Below are 21204 nucleotides of genomic sequence, written 5' to 3'. Positions count from 1 at the left end.
GGCACACCCTGGACGTCTCGGCCAGCCCGCATGCCTAGGCTGATGTGCCCGATGTGTGTGTACCAACCTGCACCCTGAGGACAGGGTGGAAACCAGGAGGCAGGAAAGGTGGAGAGAAGAGAAGGGAAGTAGGTGGGAGAAAGGGAAGGCCGGGTGGGTGAGTGCCAGCCTCTGGTCAGTGCTGCCCCTGACTCTCCCTCTTCCTTCCCAGCCAGAGGCCAAAGGACACCCCCCTCCCCCCAGGGGAGGGTGAGGGAGGCGGTTCCCAGCACCACCACAGGGTGGCACCGGAGACCACAGCTGACCACGGCTGACCACGGTCAGGGCAAGAGGCCTGGTGGGCAGGCCCAGGGGGAGCCTGGGAGGGCTGTCTGATTGTTCTAGGCCCTCCTCTCTCAGGCCAAGGCAAAGGTGTAGGGTTTGGACATTCCTTCCGGTCTCTGGGAATCGGTTTCTGTCAGCTTACTCCCTGAATGAGCATCACTCACTCCAGGGGAATCCTGCTCCTCCTAGAAGCCCATTCCCTCCTCCCAGAGGTGAAGCTAGCCCCGTGTGGGAGCGGGTGAGGTGCTGTCTGCAGCAGGCAAGAGCAGCACAGAGACTCTAGAAAAGGAAAGGACTTCTGGGAGTCCGGGCTGGGAGGGCTAATGAAAACACGGGGGCCCGAAGAAGGGATGGCGATCTGCCTGCAGTCACATGGCTGAGCAGGGACCACCCAAATGCTCCTGTTCCTGGCCTCTCCACATGCAGGAGTTGGCAGAGCGAGCAACAACTACTTGTCACCACTGTGTCCTCAATGCAGGTCAGCGAGTGGCTGTCCAATAAATATTTATTGAATATTTGTCCTCACCGCCTACTTCCAGAAGTTTCCCTGGAACCTCAAGCTTCTCCTGCTTTACCAGGTCCCATCTGTTTACTGCCTTTAAAAAGCGCTGCACACCTGCTCCCCACGAAGTGGGAGCTGCCTCCACAAGGCGTGCCCCAAAAGGCAGCTAGCAGGAACCTAGCCTCTGCTGTTTTTACCCTGCCTGCTGCCTCTTCAGTTCTCGCCCAGATCTGAGTACTCTCCTCTCTAACCTGCCTCATCACTTCCCCCATCCACCTACCCATCTATGGATCTATCCATCCACCGATCCATCCGTCCATCCGTCCATCCACCCATCTACCCATCCATCCATCCATCCATCCATCCATCCACCAAGCCATCCACCCATCCCTCTACTCCCTACCCAACTATCCATCTATATACCCATCTACCCGTCTACGAATCCATCCATCCATCCACCTATGCAATCAAAAAACATCTACGGAGCATCTATTTTGCTAGTCACAGGATAGAAGAAACTCATAGCCTATCTGGGGAACCAAATGATGCCCTTAGGGACAAAGCAGAACACAGACATTCAAGGGGCACTGGCAGAGAAGTGCCTCAGGATTCAGGGGAAGGAGAACGGTGTGGCCTAGAGTTAACCCAGGCTCCTTGGAAAAGACTTGGAGAGGCCAAGAGAATAAAACAGGCATGCAAATGAGGGGACCTACCTTTCCTTTCAAATCTTTCCATCAAATCTTGTTGACTCTTCCTATTCAATATTTTATCACTTCATGCCAGATTTTACTGTCGTAGATTCCCGACTCTCCCACCTCCATCTGGTCTCTGTCCCCTTTCAGTCACTCTATTCACGGTCAGGAAGTTAATTTCCACTGTGTAGACACTACCACTCCCTTTCTCAAAGACGAGCAGTGACGTCCCCACCGCCCGCTAGACCGTGCCAGTCTGGGCTTCAGAGCTTCCATCATGCCACTTGATCTTGGCTTTGGCTAACTTGTCCGCCTTGTTGTCCAAGTTGATTCTTTACTGCAAATCTTTGCTCATGCTGTTGGCACTGCTAGAAATGCCCTTCCTCATTCCTCCCTTTCCATTCTTTCAGTTTTCGAATGGCTAAGGTTCTCCTTTTCTCGAAGGAACGAGGAGAGGGGCTGGGGAAGTGGCAGCCTCAGGATAATTCGGAACTGTTTCTAGTCAGGGTGTTACGGCTGTGTGCAGTCTAAGTTCTGATGTATTTATTTTTATGCTTTCTGCGACAGCAGAGACCCAACGAAAAAATAAAGCTCTCATACATCGTACTCGACTAGATTGAATTTTGGGGGCCCCACTAATCAAAGTACGGTAGAGTTTGCTGTATTACCTGTTTCATGAGAGTGGTTTGTGTCCCAAATTAGTCCATAAATTCAAATTCAGAGTAAATCCGGAACCTGACCACTTTCCACCATCGCTCTGCCCCTAATCGAAGCCACCATCACCTGTCACCGGCATTATTGCAGTAGCTGTATAACTGGCTTCCCTGATTATAACCTTTTCCTTTTATAGACGATTTTGAACACAGCAGCCACAGAGCCCTGTTAAGTCTGGAGAGTTTAAAATGGCCTATATGACCTGTGCCTCCACTCCCCACCCCTGATTTCATCTCTTGCTTTCTTCCTGGCTCACTCTGCTCCAGGCTTACTCAGGGCCTTTGCACTGGCTGCCCTCTACCCGGAAGACTCTTCCCCTAGGTGTCCCATGGTCCCTCCCTCACCTCCTTCAGGGCCTGGCTCAAACTTCTGAGATCACCTTCTCACTGAGGCCCTCCCTGACTGCCCTATTTCAAACCACAGCTCACGAACCCCACCCTGGCACTTGTGACCCTTTGATCCTGTTCTTCTTTTCTCCATGTCACTTTTTTTTTTTTAAGATTTACTTGACATGGAGGAAGCACAAGCAGGGGAAAGTGTAGGGAGAGGGAGAAGACTCCTTGCAGAGCAGGGAACCTGATGCAGGACTCAATCCCAGGGCCCTGGGATCATGACCTAGGCAAAGGCAGATACTTAACCACTGAGCCCCCCAGGCGCCCTTCCATGCCACTTTCAAAATGATCATAGATTTTTTCCAATGTATTTCATCTGTTGTTTGCCATATGTCCTTCTGTATTAAAACACAAACTCTAGAGGGACAGGGACGTTGTTTGGCTCATTGATATATTCCCAAGCATCTCGCCTGCCTGGCATGTGGCTGGAGTTCAAGAATATTTGTTGAATGAATTCTGATAAGGCAAAGCTTGTCTCAGAGGTGAGCATCTGGGTGTCTTTCCTCCTCAAGGTCCTTCTGTTTAACTCCCCCCCCCTCCCCGCTAAGAAGGTTTACTCTTCCCTGGGGATCTGTTGGGACCAAAGGGAACCCTGGTTATTTTGGCTGTTTTAGGGCCAGGCCTGCCCAGAGGTAGAAGAATGGCTAAGACGACCTTCTGGCACTGTAGATTTCAGAGTGCAGATGCCGAGTAAGGGTGCAGGAGGAGAAGACAGGAGGGTCTCATTTACTGGCAAGTGGAGGTGGCTGCGTGGTGTGGAATGGAGCAACCTCACTCCCCACCCCCTGTCTTACAAAGGGGGCAGCTTGGCTTCCATTCCTGAAAGACCATGGCTTCCCCTCTGGGATGGCAGGCTGGTCGGGCCCCTGGGGGTGGTGAGAGTTTGGCTTCCCCTTGGGGGCTGTGAGTGAGGGGGTAGGCAGGTACAAGGGCTATGGGCAGACCAGCTTAGGGTTTTTGTCTGATCTAGGATCTGGAGGAGATTTGGGGTCAAAGAGAATGTATGGGTTTGCTTCCAAACCAATGCCTGGGGCTTCCCCAGGCAGGCATCCTGAGATGAGGCTGGGAAGCTGCGAGAACTACACCTCCCAGTGTGCAGTGCTGTGGCTGCAGGGAGGGTAGGAAGGCCCGAGGCTGGACTCTGAAAGCCCCCTTGTCTTGTAGGAGCTGCGGCAGCTGCACAGCGAGTCAGGCCACTGGACAGGGCCTCATCAAGCTGGAGCAGCACTGAGTCCTCCCAGGGGCCGGGATGCAGCTGCCTTCACACAGACTCCGTAGCACACTGCCATTCACCAGCCTGGAGGAAGGCATGTTTGCCCACAGGACGGCCAGGGCTCCCGTTTGCACACTCAGCATGCAGACAGGCGCCCGCCTGCTTGCCACTGCACGTTTACACACTCAGGACCACACGCCCACACTCATGCCCCGGTGTGCAACGTGGAAGGTTCACACACACCCTCCCTTCCAGATGGACCCCGAAGCATCACTGACACTTGTTTCTGAGAATTCCCAGTCTAAGCGAGAGACCTGTTACCCTCACCCTCAAGTGGTCATCCCCAGTGGATGAGCCCAGGACTTCAGTGGAAATAGGAACTGGGGCAGACACCCTCCCTGCTCTGCTCCCGAAGTGGCCTGGATGCTCTCTTCCCCACAGCCCCAGTCCCAGGGATAGATGCTGTCCCATTTGGATCCTTTACTCTGGTCAAGGCCATACCCTGAGCACCTCTCCCCACTCTCTACATTAGAGGGAGAAGGGAAGGACGCTCATTGGTTTGTTTTGTGACTACTGGTCGGACCCCATGAAATTGCTCTTGGCCACTTGGATCTTGGAAATGGGCCTCTCGGAGGGCCTTAGGCCCTGAGGACATGTATACACAATTCTGGTGAGTCTGTCTCCTTGTCCCCATGGCCACAGCCCAGGCCTGTTACTTCTCACTAGGGATGCCCTCACTATACAGCCCCTAACTGGTCCCCTGGTGCCATCCACACAGCCTCCCAAATGCTTGGTCTACACTACCTGCCTCGCCACATCACTTCTCCGCTGAGAACCCTTCAGAGACTTGCCTTTGACAACACAGAGAAAGGCTGGTTTCTCCCATTCCTGCCCACCTGGCTCCCAACATCTCCTTCCCATGAGCTTCCCTTGCCTGCAAACCCCACCTTCCATCATCCTCATAGGAACAACTCAAACACCACCTCCTCCACCTTGATCCGGGGCCCCAAGAAGCCCGTGCTAAAGTGTGTCTGTGCAGGTGCAATGCCTCGCATATGCGTGCCCTGCACACACACGTATCTTTGGCACACACCCCGCCACAGGCCTCCTCCCCCTCCTGCCCCAGCTGCTCCTCATTTTCCTCTCCAGATGCGCCCAGGGCAAAGCTATTACCCGAACGGATGGCCAGAATGAAAAATTAAATTTCCACTTATCCGTCTCACTCCTGCATTCCCTCCTGACTGGGGGGCTTGGAGCTGTGTCCCTTGGACTGGGCCCCCAGAGACAGACACGAGGTGAGGTGGGACTGGGGCTCAGACGTTGTCTGTGAGCTCAAGAACACACAGTTCTACAAGGCTCAGACTTCCTGGATGGGCCCTCCAGGGGGGCTGAAAGAGCTTCCCTCCTTCCCTTGGGACAGGCTGGGTAAACCGCTCCTGGGCACATCGATGATTCAGTGAGCATCACGCCTCTCTGGCTTCTGCCTCACTGGGCTGTCAACAAGAGTGGCCTATGCAAGGCCCTTCTCACCACCCATGTGTGTGACTTGGTTACCACCCCTGTCCTGCCCCGTGCCTCTGGGAGAACAGGAGGATATGCCTTGTGCCTCTTCTAGCTGGAGCCCAGGCAGCCTGGCCTACCTGCTCACAAGGCCAGCTAGGCCTGACCACAGACCCCATGCAGGGTGCCACTGCGGCCATCGGCCCCAAGGAGACAGCCCACCTTCATGGCTGGCTTCTTTCCTCTCTGTTCTGTAGCCTGGGCCTGGGAAGTGCCCTCTTCCCTTCCTCCCTGCTCCTGGACCTGATGTGACTCCCAGATGAGCAGCCCTGGACTTTGGTCATCCAGCGTCCTCCTGAGCTCTGGGGAAAGGGAGGCCCTGACTTGGCTGTTTTGACCCTGCCCTGAGGGCTGGGTAGCACCACCTGGCCCCATAGGCCTCAAAGGGCCCCTTACTGGTCCACTCATGCCGGGGGTAGAATCATGGGGGAAACTGCTCCCAGTTTCTTGACCTCCTCTCTGATTTCCCATCACCCCCCAGTTGGGGGGCGATGCAGCAGTGGTGTTGATGGCCTGCCTCTGGGGAAGGTACCATCACACAGGGGGGCTCGGTGTGTGCAGCCAGTGGTCCATGCCCCTGGCCAGAGGTAAATGGGATTATCTCTGTGCTACAGGCTGAGAGGTGAAGGCCACAGAGCCAGAAAGAGCCAGGATGTGCGCACAGTGAGGCCAAGTGTGTGTTGTCCCTTGTAGGACATGCCTCGCAGTGGCGCGGTCACACTCTAAGTCTTATGAATACTCCTCATCCTGTCTGCTCCGTGGCCCCACGGCCAGAGCCTGGGCACCCATGAGGCTCCTACTGAAATCTGGCCCAGATTTTCTCCAGGAGGGGACACGTGTGTGACTCTACCCACTGCCCCACCCCGCTCCCACCCCAAAGCCTAGCCTGGAGGATGGGTGGCCTTAGCTTTTCCCAGGCTCCACCTCGGATGCTTCTACTACTTTAACCAGTCAGAGGGCCAAGGACAGGGGGTTGAAGAAAGTGGCCAATGACCAAGAGACTGGTGAGGATGGATGGAACAGCCCCAAGGGCAGGTGGTGCAGATCCTGGACACCTTCAGGCGGCTCATTCTGCAGCTGTGCCTTGGACATACCCGCAAACATGGTTGACTTCTGAGAAGCTGGCCCAGAGCTAGTGGGTCTTCAGAACTGTGCTTGCCCTGCCTAACTTCTGATACTCCAGGGCCTGGCTTGACGTCTCCCCGAGGTCACTTCCTGCGCGTGACACGCACCCTGGACACCACACTTCCTGTCCCGGGCGGCTCTTTCTGTCACTTTCTTATCCTGCAGCCAGCTCAGCTATGATGCTAAAGACACTCCCTCTTCCAGCTTGTGAACTTGTGATGGCTACTGTACCCCTCTATTGGCTTGTTGCGATCTTTCCATTAATAATGATAATGATAGAGATCAAGATAATAATCACAGAGCACGGGCCATTTGTTGACAGACTGGTCTGTGCTAGGTACTGGGCCCACATGATGCAAATTCTGACAACAAGCCTTTAAGGCACCTTGTCTCATCCCCATTTTCACAGGAGGGCTTGTCCGCGTGCCAGCTGCCTGACAATGAAGCCTATGCTCCTTTCGTGGCCCTGTGCGAAGCCTCCCCCAGAACATGCTAGCTCCTGTGCTCCTTCCCTTTGCCCTGAGACGTCAGGTGGCTGATTCTCCTCATCTGCACTGACACAGAGAGAGATGCAGGGAAGATAGGAATTCAGTCGAGGGCGCACTGCCATGGCTTTGGGCGGTCTCCTTGTTTTCCCCCCAGGGTCCCCACTTGGGGTAAGCCTCACCCTTCTGCCCACGTGGGGTTCTTGAGCTGCAGGATTTGAGTTCCACCTGCAAGCCCCCCGCGCCAAGCCAGCATCACAGGACGCGGGCAGGCTCTAACACCTGTCCTCCACCGTCCCCCGCTCCCCAACCCCAACAGCATCCTCCCAGACAGCACTTCCTTCCTCCCTGCTGGAGCCTCCCTCTGACCCCTCTCTGATCGGGGGGTCACCCTGTTTCACACACAGCCTTATAACAGGGGAAAGAGAAAAGCAAAGCAAGGCCACTGAATGGCCAGAGCTCAAGGGGGATCCAGAAGAGGAAGAGGAGACACAAACTTCCTGCAATAACAGAACCTGAAGGTTGCATTGCGTCGACAGTGGAGGAAGCAGTGGTGGGGAGAGAGAGGCAGGGCCGGGTGCAGCCTCCTACCTGTGATATTGACCTCCACCTGGCCCGAGCGCGTGCCGATGGGGTTGGTGGCCTCACACACATAGGTCCCTGCCAGGCTATAGTTGATAGGCCCCCTGAAGAAGAGGGTTCTGTTCTGGGCCTCCACGCCCTTGGGGAGAGAGCCGTTGAGCCTGTAGGGATGGGGAGACAGGGCAGAGCGTTATGACTCTCTGGCTCAGAAGCTGCCCTGGTGTCACCCACCTGCCTCCAAGGGTCCCCACCCTTTGGCCGAGTTAATAATAGGCAGGGTCTGTCTTGGGAGGAGGAGAAGCAACCACAGCAATAACCTATTGCATTTCGCAGTTTCCTATTATTCAGCGTTTTATGCTTGATGGTCCCAGCACTAAAATGTAGACAGGACAGGAAGGGACTGGTCCCACTGAACAGGTGAGAAACTCTACGTTCAAGGTCAAGGAACACAGCTCTATGTGATAGAACTGGAGCCTTAGCCAGGTCTTGGACTCCTGGCATGGTGCTCTTCTGACCACTCTTTGGTTTCTTGGGTTGCTGGTTCATCATAGAGATGTGTGGGTCCTAACCCCGGATCTACTGAACCTGGACTGCTGGAGCCATGGCCTGGAAATCTGTATTTTGACAAGTGGCTCGGGTAACACGATGTGACCCATGTCGAGGAATCGTGTTCCATTTCACTACCTCATTTTCTTACTGGGTGTTATCACAGGCCTTTTTCCTGGGGAACATCCTTCTGATCCCCGAGGCCTCGAAGCTATTATTCTCTTGGACCTAGCAGCTCCCAGGCACACCGCTGAAATTGGCAAGCAGGCCCTGGCCAGCCACTTGCACCTTCAGAGGCACTTCTGGTTCTAGGAAGTGGATGGAGGGTGAGAATTAGCTAGGGCATGCCAGCACCTTCCACTTGGACAAAGTGGACAGAGACTATAGACACAATGTGGGCACAAGCTTCTGGCCATCAACATCAACCTGCTTCTTGGCTTCCCCACTCCCATCTTTCTATGTGTTCCATCCAGCTCTTCTCTGGGAAGAACCTTGGCTCAGGCCATCAGAGCAGGCTGGAGGGGCAGACGGGACCTGTGAGAGCCAGGCTCAGAGACTGTCATCAACAAGATGACAGGATGTGGGGCAAGCACTCCATGAACACGGGTGTTCTGGGCTGACGGCTGCCCTCTCCTTGAGAACCTGGGGGTGCCGGAGAGAAGGAACGGGAACAAAGAGAGATCTGGGATGCTCCAGAAAGCCAGCTTCCCTGGGGACACCTCGATAAAAATAAATAGCGGGGGCTGGAGTGGGAGTGACTCAGACTGAATCACCAAAGGGAAACGATAACATTCTTTATTAGGGAGAAGGCAAGTGGATTATGAGGGAATCCCCCTCTGGCAGAATGGTTTGGCCCACTGACCCTGATGCTGCCAGACATGGGGTGTCTGTGCCTGGGATCTCCCCATCTCGTTGAGAAACCTGAACCAGGATCCTCATTTCCTCCTGACACGATGCTCCTGGAGGTGGCGGGGTAGGGGTGGGTACCTCCCTGTGACCAGCCAGCCCCAGAGCACTTACGTGGTCCAGTGGTACTCGGTGGCAGGGGGGTTGGCATCGGCTTTGCATGTGAGCTTCACATCCATCCGCTGAAGGTACCAGTTCCCATCAAATCCCTCGATGGTCACTTCGGGCTCATCTGTGGGGCCGGGGATGATGTTTGAGAAGGGTAAGGGCAGGAGAGGCAGGGTGAGGGGACCTTGGCCAGGGAAGGGATAGGAGGTAGCAGTGACATGGAGACAGCTGGAGATGGGGAGAGGGAGGAGGTGGATGGGGATCACGGGCCCTCAGAGCAGAAGGAGCGAGGAGGATGAGGAAGGACAAGGACAGATGAGCCAAGGGAGATGGAAGAAGAGAAGAGGGAGGACAAAGCACCCCCAAAAAGCAAGAAGGAGGGGAAGGTCAGAGGGGTGAGGAGGAAGGAGTGGGGGGAGTGGCAGGAGGAGAGAAGCAGAGGAGGAGGGAGGGCTGGCATGGGGGAGGTGGGGGGAGGGACAGGGGTGCCCACCCCGGGTACCCGGCCCACACCGCGCCCTGCTCACACTGCACGTTGAGGGTGAGGCTTTCCCGGAAGCGATCCATGTGGTAGTTGACGATGCAGGCCAGGGACTGCTGGTGGGCCTCCCGGCTGGGCACCAGGCGGTAGCGGCTGATGACGGTCACCGTGCCGTTGGGGTTCCGGATCTCTTGGTACTCCGCTTCGCCCTTCAGGCGGGTTTCCCAGGACACCACGCTGGGAGGCTTCCCATTGGCGGAGGTGCAGGTGGCCACCAGGACCTTGTCGTCCTGCCCCTTCTTGGCTCGAAGCACGGCCTGGGTACCCTCCACCCAGTTGGTGGGTTTGGCTGCGGGGAAGCAGAGAGAGCCATGGCACCAGCTCTACCGCCCCACTCAAAGTGTGCAGGCCCGGGATGTGGCCCTCGCCATCCTTGCCTCTCAGCTGTGCTGCACCAGAGTGGCTCCCATCGCTTCTCATGGGACTGCTTCATATCTAACCTACGTCCTTCCTGCTCTACGACTGGTAGCCGATCTTGTCAAGCTGAAGCCTTCTCAGAGCCTTGGCATGCTCAAGGCAAGTGGCTCATGCGGCCCCTTTCCTTACCTGGTGTCTGAAGCTTCTGGCTGCTTCCCGGTCATCCATGAAGTACCCAGGTGGGCCTCCAGCCTGAATCCTAATCCTCAGCTCTGTCCACAGCTAAGGCCCTGCTCCCGACCCCCAGTGAACTGTGGGACAGCCCGGCTGGAAGGGACTGGAAGCACCAGGCCCGGAGCTTTGGGAGCATGTCAACCCAGGGAGAAGGTCTGGGGCCACTGAGGCACACAGTGAGGATGGCCAAGCCCCAGGCCCCAGGCCCCTGCACAAGCAGGGAGGGAGGGGTCGGGCCAGCTTACCCATCACGGTGAGGTTGAGCTGGCTCTCCCGATTGCCGGCGGGGAAGGTGGCAAACTCGCAGATGTAGACCCCCTCATCGTCCAGCTCCAGGCGGGAGAGGCGGATGGTGCCGTCGGTGAAGGAGGGCCGCAGGAATTCCACGCGCTCGCGGTAGGGAGCCAGCACCGAGACGCCCATGGCTGGGTTGTAGATGGCCACGTTCTGCTTGGAGCCATTGGTGGCCTTCTGCCAGGTGACCTGGGTGATCTTCACGCCGGGCAGCGGGTTGGTGAAGCTGCAGTGCAGCACCACATCCGTGCCGATGAAACCATACATGGAGTCGTTCACCTGGACCACCTGGGCGTTGGTGCCTGGCGGAGGAGACGCGGGGCTGGTCAGTGACAGGCTCGGCCCCCCACCCAGGCTCCCGGGGCGCTGCGGCTTTCTTCCTGGCGGTATTTCTCTTTTGATTCTCATCATAAAGATAGTACTCTGCTTGTAATAAAAGCACTCTAGGCAATACTGAAAACTACCGAGAAGAAAAGGCACCACCCATGATCCCGCTGCTCAGAAATATCACTGCTAACCTTGTAGGCCGCATTCCTCTTCCACTTCCTTCCCTCTACATCCTTTCTCTAGATGTTTCTGCATGACCGTCTCTTCCCTACACAAAGTCAGAATCCTATTGTACATATTGTTTCCTACGTTGCCTTTTCTCCATGGCACGAATATACACCTCCACCCTGGTTTCCGATGAGGAGGCTCGAGGGCACTGCTTTCCTAGGAGCCGCCAACTGCGTCAGCCTTCCTGGGCCTCAGTTCCCTTTTGGCAAATGGGGCATAAAGATCCAGTCCTCCACCTCACCGGGGTTGCTAGGAGAACCAAATGGGACTAACGAGAAAGTGTGTCAGGAGACAGGAAGCGCTGCCCACATGGCTCACAGTGGCCGCCATGGTGGCCACCCCCATAGGTCTTCTCCCTTAAGACTGGGTGCCCACGCCCTGGGGGGCACCGGCTCCGTCCCTGTCACCCAGCCAGGCAGGTTGAAGTAGGTGCTGTGCAAGGCCCTACTGGCTGGCTCCTGACTGCCTTACTGATCTAGCCTAAAAATGTCTCGACATTCAACATCCTGGTTATCTGGGCCCTGCCTCTTGGTCCACATCTCTCCGTACATGATGCCTTCCAACTGTGTCAAACGGCCCCTCCTCAGAACACGCCATGTTCCCGTGTTCCCTTCCTCCCTCTCTCCCTCCTCCTAACACTCCTACTAGACTCTTGCTCACGCAGCACCCTAGAAGGCCCTAGAAGGCTCTTCCCCTTTTCCACCGAAGGATCTCCCACTCAGGCCACCTCTTTTAAGAAGCTTCCCAGACCTTCCCCGCCACCTCTGCTACAGATCTTTTCTGCCTTAGCATGTGGTTGTTCGCGCCTCTGACTTCTCCACCAGAGCAGCATCTATGCACTGCCCAGCCCAGCGTCTGGCACACAGTAGACGCTCAGTAGATCTTTGTTGCCAGACAAATTGCAACGGAACCCGTGAGAATAGAGATTTGCAAGAAACAGGGAGTGATCAGTGGCATCGGATGAATGAATCAATTCCCCCCAGTCTCCTCACCGATTGCTTTATTCCCACTAGAATGACTTGTTTGAGCTCTGCTCTACCCCGAAACCCAGGGCAGCCATCCCCTCCGGTGGGTCTCTCCAGCCCCAGCTCATTACTGAGCTCTGTTACTGGCGGTGCCTCTGCACACTTCGTTTGGTCACATCTTTACTGCACTCAATTTATTGAGCACCATTAATAATATGAATGCCAAGGCCTGTACTGACCCAGAGGCAGGGGGATGGCCTTAAGGGTCTCCCAAGGGAGACTGGGGTTCAAGACTGGAAACGTGGGGCTCACATGTGCCTCTGCACATGGGCAGGGCACACTCCTCTGAGGGGCTTGGAAGACCACAGCAGGTGAAAGCTGCTACCCCCAACTCCTGCCTTCAGGAGGGTACACAGGCCATGTCTCCTAGGTCACTGTAGTATCCTCTGTGTTTGGCATACAGTAGGTACTCAAAAATGCTTGCTGAATGGATAGATCTTTGGCCCCTTTGAGCCAGGTCCTTGCCATGCTCTGAAAGCTTCCCTGATGCTCCTCACTTCTCTATTCTCTACTCATATCCACACAGCCCTGAAAAGCTGACCTGGGGTACCCCACCCCTACCCCTCCAGCTGGTCTATGGGGCTCTGACATGTCCCTGGGCAGAGAGCACTGTGGGCTGGTGGGAGTACAATGGAGGGAGCATCCATCAGGGAATCGGGAGGGCTGGGTTCTCTCAGCTCCCTTCTGAATGGATCTTGGGACCTTGGCCAGCCACTTCCCCCTCCTGAGCCCTATTTTTCTCCTCTGTAAGGGAACAGGACTCCCCCAGTTCCCATGGTCCCTTCTGGCCCTGAGTCTGTTTCCCTGAACTGCAGTCCAGCCCAGCTGGGGCCCCACCCCAGAGCAAGTCCCACGGTGAGGTCAGTGGGCCAGACAGCCTAGTGCTCCTGCTGACTGGCCAGTTGGCAAGCGGTTAAGCCCTAGGCCCTCCCAGCAGGATAAGTGGGTGCTCCCTCCCCCACCCCCCTAGTCGCCACTCATCAACCTGCTGGAGGTTGCCCAGCAGCTGAGATAATGTGGGTATAATTGGGGAACTTTCACCACACAAAGCCAGAAAACAGGAAAAGCCAGTTGGGAGGGCTTGGGCCATAGGTTGGGGTTGGGGGTTGGGGCGTGGGCACCAGGAGCTGTCTTGAGATTGGTGCCCAGGCATGGTGGGGCCCATAGTGGGACACAGCTCACCAAGCCTGCCTCGACCCCATCTCTCATCTCAGTCCTCAGCAGGTGTGGGGACAGGCAGGCTCCAGTGCCTGGCACACACACTCCCATTCATTTGCTGTGTCTTCAGCAGTGACCTCACCCTTCAGAGCTGTGAATGCCAGGAGGGAAGATCGCTGACAGTGGCCTGGGCATGGGGGCGGGGCGAGTGCCGCCAGGGGCTCCGGTGCCCCAGCAGCCCTGTCTCGTCCATCAGTGCCTAACCAGACCGAGGCAGCCCTCCCCACCCTGATGTCTGTTTTGGGGTTAAGGCCCCTCTCTCCTCTTCAGAAGCAGCCCCATGGGGGGCTAGCAAGGAGAGTGCCTGGCATGTCAGCTCATTGCACACAAAGCCAGTTCTCCTAGCCCTTGCCCCTTCTCTCCTAGTGATGAGTGGGCAGATGAGAGTGGGGGAGGGCCTCTAAGGAGGAGGTGGAGTCATTTTGATGTTGACCTCTGTCCACAGTCCACTGGGAACAAGGGAGCCCTTGGGGTACAGGGTTTGGGGTCATTCCCCACTCCCAGAGTCCTGGAACTGGGAGGGGCTGACGACACTGGCAAGGTCTGAAGACCCTCCCTAAGCCCTCCACCCCACTCCAGGCTCAGAAACTCAGAACCCAGCTCCTGGATTGGGATTGCCAGTCTTGGCCTGAGGATGCAGGGTGGGGGAGATATGCCTCATGCTTTCGACTGGGCAGACTGGGAGGCTTTTGGAGAGGGGGGCACACCTCCAGTGATGGAGAGGCAGGAGCAGAGTGTCGCAGGGAATGGGGGAGCGGGGATCACTGCTGCAGAGGCGGAGAAAGGGCTGGATCAGGGTAGTGACCCAGGAAGAGGGCCCTCCTCCACGCAGGAAGAGGTGGGCCATAAACCTCCTCTGGAAGGCCTGGGAGAGGGGGCGGAAACAGGAGGCCAGGCCTGTCCAAGCTTCTCCATCAACCACTCAGGCCCTGATGACCTGAAAGCTGACCCTTGTGTCTCCCCAATACTGCCTGAGCTCTTCCCCTTCTCTAAAGGGTTGTCCCATCTCTTCCCCGCCTCGGGCACGACATGGGCTTGGAAAGAGCCAGACAGTGGGGATTTGCATCCCCCCTCTGTCACGTACAAGCTGTGAAACCTTGGGCAAGTGACTTGACCTCTCTGTGCCTCAATTTGCACTGAGATTGCACATCTGTAATATGGGCATAACAGTCATACCTAGCCCATACAGTCGTTCTCAGGATTAAACGAGTACATGCAAAACTAGAAAGCAGCACTTAGCACAAAATTAAGTGTGCAGTAAACGGTAGTAGCCACCATTACCATCACCACCGCCTTTATCGTCATCTGTATCCCTTTAACTTCTCTTTTCCTGGTGTGTGTGTCTAGTGTGTTTCCTGGTGTTGTGTCCTGCCTGGCTTCCAGCAGATTGTGAATCCCTGTGTGAGAGGGAAGACACGGGTTTGCCTGGGGTTGAGCTGATCGCATCGTGGCTCGCTGGCAGGATCCAGGACTCAAGAGACTAGCCCTCGAACCTTCTCTGGTTCCCCAGGCCATTAGGGCTGCTCCACACAAGGCATCATCTGTCCTCTCGCACAGGCCCCCTCTTACGTGAGAAGCAGGGGCTGTCCCACATGTCGGGGACGGGACCACTAGAATGGTAGCAGATTGGAGCTCCATGGACCACATAATCTGTCATTTTACAAAGGAGGAGTCCAGGATCTGGAGGGGTTGGCTCACTTGCTCAGGGACACAGAAGAGCAGCAACCAGCCCAGTGCTGGTTGGGAAGACCCCACTCTACTTTTTTATAAGGGACTCACGTTCTTCATCTAACACCCCAGGGTGCCATACTGGGTGGCATCCGTCCTTCCTGAAATGTGATCTCAGAGCCTCTCTTGCTCCTTTTGATAAATGGCAGGAATACCAGTTATAAAATGCAGCCACGGTGCCTGCAGGTCACCCTGTGCTGGGCGCAGTGGGCGGGTGGGGCAAGAGGTTGGGGGCCAGGGGTGAAGCCAGTGGGAGCCCGGGTGGGGGCACCTGCAGGAGGGACAGAGCAGGAAGGAGCCAGAGAGGTGGGAGTGAAGGGTAGAGAGATCCATGGGAGCCTCTGTCCTCAGCAGAGAGGTTCTGGTATCCCACGGATATCAAGGAATGGTGTTTTTCCTTTTCCTGACCTCAACATTTTCCCTGACCACCCTGTGAGCTTGTGCCAGGGTCTGGGACCCAGGGCCCTGTGTGCCTGGGTGCAAGTGCCTCAGTTTCCCCATCAGAGCTGGGGTTGGGCAGTTTGGACTGCCTTCATGGCTTCGCAGAAGTGCTGAGCCAGCCAGGCATCTGCCGGCCCCCCAGACGTCAGGAACCTGTAAAAGCCCGAGCTCAGCAACAAAACACAAAGGCTCCTCAGTTGTGGCCGACAGACCTGCTCCCCAGGGCCCCGCCCCCTGCCCTGCCTGCCACGGAGCTAATCCGAAGCTGAGGCCATGGGTTCCCACGCAGTGGGGTGTGGCCCAGAATGGGGGGCATCTGCTCCCCACACCCACCTTGAGCAGTTTCTCTTCCTGCCCTTTGAAACATCAGACCCCCCCCCCACCCCTCTCTGGCCAGGCAGGATGGGACTGGGCCCATGAGGGCGGGTGGGGGGGGCACCGGCAAAAGGAGGGGGTTCTGGGATTTCTAGCACAGACCAGCTCTTCCTCTGGCCCCCATCCCTGTTCGGAGACTCGGCCTGGGTGCCCTCAGTTGGGTGGACAGCAGGCACAGACCCGGCTGGGAGGACCATTGTGGGAGGAGCACTGGGCTCCCCACCTACGCCCTCTCAGAGCCCCAAATCCTTTGGGATCCATCCCTAGGGCTTTCCAGGGATCTCACTCCCTGCCACCACCACCACCACCCCAGAACTGGCAGAAAGGAAGAGGACATCCGGTTAGCAACCAGCTTAGTGGTAAGTGGGAATGACTCACCTGGGGAGGGAGGGTGGGCTAGGGTGGGGGGTGGGGTAGGGCCTCCAGCTGAAACCCTGCTGAGTCAGCACAGTGAAAGGTTAGAGGGCCCCTCCTCCCAGTTGGGCAGCTACTTCCCTAAATGTCAACTCCCAGGGCTGGCCAGCTCCTCACTTTCTGATGCCAAGGCCGATCGACCTGGGGGAGAGGCTGGCAAGGAAGAGGGTATGATCAGAAGGGAATCCCCTTTCTAGGGTCCCCTCCTCTGGGAAGGTTTTGCCAATCAGTGTTGCCCAGACCCAGTCTGCCAGCAAGAACCCACAAGAGCAGGGTTCTCACCGAGGTCCTTTGAACTTGTCTCATCTTGTATCTATGCCCCAGGCAGGCTTCCCCATTATTCGGGAGCCCCCGAGGGCCCAGGCTGCATCTCTACCCTCTGAGGTCCCTTCCATGCCCAGGACGGCGTCCAGGGTGACCCAGGTCAGAGGGCTCAGTGAGGACCAGGAGCAGCAGCAGCTGACCCAGTCCTTGTCCCCATCCCCCTAGGTCCCTGGTCACCAAGGCTGAGTGCCTCCTGCACTGCAGGTGCTCTGCCCGGTGGGAGTGGGCCCTGGGGGACTCTCTCTGGGAGCAGTGCCTGCTGGGATGGCTCCAGGTGTCCCAGGGCTTTGAGTCCCTGTTGCATCCACCTTGCCAGCAGAGGTGATAACATCCCACCATCCCACAGTCAGGGGCTAATTGCTACTGTCCAAACCCAGGCGCCTCCGCCCCTCATTTGGGGTCACAGAAAAACTGCCGAGGTTTTCTTCTTGGCTGATGACCCCCCTCAAACTCCCGACATGGAGCTGGTTTAATGATGGGCTGTGGGGCTGGCGCCGGAGCCTTGGGCGGGTGAGCGCAGTGCGTGGGAGAGGAGGGGGCGCGGCAGCCTGGGAAAAGCTCGGTGGTGGAGGAGCCCAGGAGCTTCCAGACAGGCTGGGCCGGCCTGCTCCCCAGCAGCCCCAGCAGCGTGGAAGCCCCGGGGTTGTGGTGGTGGTGGTGGTGGTGGGGGCTGCTCCGGCAAGTCTCAGCTCTCTCCGAAACCTAGCAGGACAGGTTGGGGGACCGGGATGAATCAGGGAGCTGGGTTGTGCCTTCTCCCGCTGGGGAGCAAGTGGCCAGGAACACCTGGACCTCTCCCGCAGGCCTGTTCCTGTTGGCTGCCCCCTCCCCAGGGCCCAGGGCAGGGCCAGGCCAGAGCAGCTCCTGACTCCCCCAGGACGTCCCAGGAACAGAGAGGCCTTCTCAGTTCTGCGGCTCTCTGGCTCGAGCCTTCAGACTCCACCTGTTGATCCTCTCTGGACTGCTCGCCCTGCACCTGCAGCATTTCCTCTGGCCCAGTGGTGGGGAGGAGTATGTGCTGGAGGTCAGGAGAGGAAGTCTCTGGTCCCCATGACCCAGTCACATGTCTCTATGTGGCCTCAGGTATGGCTGTTCCCTCTCTGGCTTCAGTGTCCTTTTCTGTAAAATGAGAGTGTTGGACCCCATGACCCTGGAAGACTATACTTCGGACATCGCCTGCCTGGTTGTCTCTCTGCCCTAGGTCTGCACCTTCTAGGATCGGACTCTAGGACTTTGTCACCAAAGGGCTGCTCCACCTCTGTCTACTGCCCAGCTCCTCCAGGAAGACCTCCTAGATTAGGCGGAATGTGGAAAATCCAGGCTGCACAGCAGCAGAGTGGGGCGGATGCTAGCTCCTATACGCTTTGGAATTCATCTTTGTTCTCCATCCCCACTGGCCCCCATCCAGACTCCCCATAAGCCACCCCTCCCCCCACTAGTGCAGTCTCTTCCCCGCCCCCCACCTCCAGCAGAGTCTCACTTCCTTATTTTCTCAACACCCTCAGATGGGACTCTAACCACCCCTACCCCCATTTAAGTAAATCCTAAGCCCTTCCCTTCAAGGCTTAACGTAAGGCTCAGCAGCTCAGCATCTTATTCTTGCAGCTGCCACCACTGCCACCACCGCGTGCGTCCCCTCCTCCCCAAGCCCCGCCCGGGCGCAGGCCACAGCCAAGTCCACATACCTGCCTCCAGGCTCTCCTCCAACCCATTCACCACTTTCTAAAACATAAATCATTTTCTATTTAAAATCCTTCCATGGGTTTCCTGCAGCCCTCGGGATCAAGTGCAAAGTCCTTTTGGGCTCCAAACCTCATCTTGGGCGCCGGAGCCCGCAGCCACCTCCTTCCTCCCTGCTCTGTCTCTCTCCCGCCACAGGGAATGTCATCCGTTGCCTGCCAAGTTACTCCCTCTGCTGCAAGTCCATACCCTGTTACCTGTGCCCCAGTCCTCTTCATCCTTCCTGAGTGACCTTACCCTTGATTTTGAGGAGGAGGTTTCCTGGAGAACCCCCCCTCCCCCCGCCGAGTGAGGGATCAAGCACCCGAGGGCCCCAGTACGATACATCTATCATAGCATCTCTCCTAGTGCGGGCAAAGAGTAGGCATACGGTAGGCAGAAGGGAGCCCTGCGTGGTTGGTGGAGAAGGCTCCGAGCCAGCTGGGGTTCCAGGCCAGGCTTAGCCACATCTTGGGTCTGAAATCGCACATTGATCAAGGGCAGGGCCTGTCAAAGGGAGGACACAGCACGGTGTCAGCAGGTAGGGTAGGAGGACAGAGCTGGAAAGCGAGGCCTCCCATCTGCACCCAAGACAAGCAGGTCAGGGCTGGAATTTTCTTGACTGAAATCAGGAAGCTGTACCCCAAAAGGTATCCTGCTGGTCTCATCACAGTCCCACATCCTTTGCTTGCTTCCCACTTGCCACGTCTCAGTTTCTTTCCTCTCTCCTCTGCCCCAATTCCTAGCACACAGCCCTGCCTCCTTCCTCACTCTAGACCAGAGGTGAAAAATATTCTTCTCACCCAAGCAAGCTGCAGAGGAGGCCCTGCTCCCAAGGTCTCAGCCCTGTGAAGCCTGCACGCCGCGCCCCCCTCCAGCTCCGCACCCCTCCCAGCACAGCCTAGGTTCCTCCTGGTTTAGCCCTTTGAGGCCTGGAGGAGCCTGGAAGGCCGGACTCGAAGTCTGGGGTTTGCACAGGTCCCATCTCTGCAGCCCACGCCAACCGTGTCCACCCCACCTGCACAGACGACACACCTCTCAGCAGACAGCCACGGCAGCCAGGGCCCCCCTCAGCAAGGGTGCGTCTTTAATGACACATTTTGGGGAGTGTAGGCAGCAGCCTCTCCAGAGAGCTGGTGTGGGGGTGTGAGAGGCGGGGGGCTGCCATGAAAACAGAGGGAGAATCCCTTAGGCCTCCCCAGGAGAACCTTTTGAAAGCTCCGTATCAACATATGCATTGTCTCCGTCCTGCCGCCTGTCTGGAAGTGGAGTCTCTAGATCTGCCTCTTGCCAGAAGGGACTTGTCAGACCACCCCAGTGCCCAGCTCTGCCCACGCCCTGTCCGGCTCCAGGCGGCTGTCTGTACCCGAGCCTGGGGGCTGGGCCTGTGTGGGGAGGGGCAGCGAGGGGTGGGCATGGGGCAGGGATGTCCTGTCTGCTTCCCAGGAGGCTCATTCTAAGAGCGGAGGGTTGGGTGGGAGACTGATGGGGAAGGCGTTAAGAGGACCAGGGTGGAGGTGCAGAAGACAGTAACTCATCCACGAGCACTGACTTTGAGTTCAGACGGGCCTGGGCTTGTTCGCACTCCTTACTGGCTGGGTGACTGCATCACCCTCTCTGTGCCTCAGTTTGTCATGTATGAAATGGGTACAATTATAGTGCTGTTGCCTAGGGTCGATTTGAGGATTAAGTGAGATAATTCATAGAAGCTCTTAGCACAGTGCTTGGCACATAGTTATGCTACATAATGGGTTGTCTAATTGTTATTACAGGCTCGGGGAAAGAAGCCACCTAGAAATCAGGCAAGCTGGTTTCTATTCTGGCTCTGCCAGCCTCCGCGTGATCTTGCGCAAGCCCTCCCTGTGATGAGGCCGCGGTCCCGGGGCAGAGGTCCTTAACCTTGGGGCTATTGACATTTAGGGCCTGATAATTCTCTGTCGTGGGGGCTGTCCCGCGTGCTGCAGGGTGTTCAGTGGCATCGCTGGCCTCTGCCCATCCTTCCTCCACTGGGACAGCAAGAAATAGCTTTAGAAATCGCCAAATGTTCCCTGTGGGACAAAACAGCCTCCAGTACAGACCACTGGCCTAGAGGGAAGGGCGGGGAGCTCAGGCAGGGGTGCTGCAGGGTGTGGGGATGTGCAGGGCAGACCTCGGCGTGGCTGGTGGGCTCTCGGGAGGGGAACTGTCCTGGGCCCTGGGGCCCAGTGGCGGGTCAGAGCAGGGGTGCAGGCCTTCCTGCCTGGAGAGCCTGCTGGGGGCTGTATAGGAGGAAGGGGGTGCATGAGGTGTGTTTGGGGAAGGCAGGTGGAGAGGACCAGAGGTCCCCGGGGAGCCTGTAGCCCACCGCCCTGTGCTGTCAGAACACGGTGATGGAGCAGTGCGGGTCCTCGGAGGACAGAAGGGCGGCGGAGACACAGCAGTGGGGGTGCGGCTGGGCGCCTGGCACAGGGAGGCGGAGAGGCTGCGAAGACAGGCAGCGTGTTCCTACGAGCGGAAACGAGGTCGGGCAGCGTCTTTCTCCGGCTGGTAAACCGCTATCATTTCGGAAGGTTTGCACCTCATTTGGTTTCTGCTTAAGTGAAATCCACAACATGTGTTCCCTGCATTAGTGGAGTGTTTGTACTTAATTAGTGGCAAATTCTTTCATATTAAAGTCATTAAGTTTTGCCGTTTGCTCTTCTCACCCCGGGTCTGACTCTCTCCTTTTCCCTTTTAATGCAGGCGGCCGATTGCGGGTCGTTGGGCCGCAGGAGGTGCGGTGCACGCACCTCCCCTCCCTGTGGCACTAGGACCCTACGACCTCAGCCCCCGTGCCCGTCCAGCCCTGGGC

At 57.0% G+C, this 21204-nt stretch overlaps 1 protein-coding gene across 2 annotated transcripts in view; it reads right to left on the bottom strand.

The window, feature by feature from the left end:
* NECTIN1 (nectin cell adhesion molecule 1) overlaps positions 1 to 21204 on the bottom strand; it is a 64786-nt gene that overhangs the window by 5545 nt on the left and 38037 nt on the right. The window contains exons 2-5 of one of the 2 annotated variants that reach the window (XM_041770948.1): positions 10527 to 10877; positions 9677 to 9979; positions 9156 to 9273; positions 7599 to 7750 (exon numbers count right to left, since the gene is read on the bottom strand). In XM_041770948.1, coding sequence (XP_041626882.1) covers positions 7599 to 7750; positions 9156 to 9273; positions 9677 to 9979; positions 10527 to 10877 — 924 coding nt within the window. Of the gene's footprint in view, positions 1 to 7598; positions 7751 to 9155; positions 9274 to 9676; positions 9980 to 10526; positions 14974 to 21204 lie in introns of those variants that run through there. The other variant, XM_041770946.1, reaches the window with a different exon arrangement.

The sequence above is a fragment of the Vulpes lagopus genome, chromosome 10 (assembly GCF_018345385.1).
Source record: "Vulpes lagopus strain Blue_001 chromosome 10, ASM1834538v1, whole genome shotgun sequence".
NCBI classification, from domain to species: domain Eukaryota; kingdom Metazoa; phylum Chordata; class Mammalia; order Carnivora; family Canidae; genus Vulpes; species Vulpes lagopus.
The sequence above is the reverse complement of the archived record's forward strand: the minus strand, read 5'-3'. Positions and strand labels throughout refer to the sequence as shown.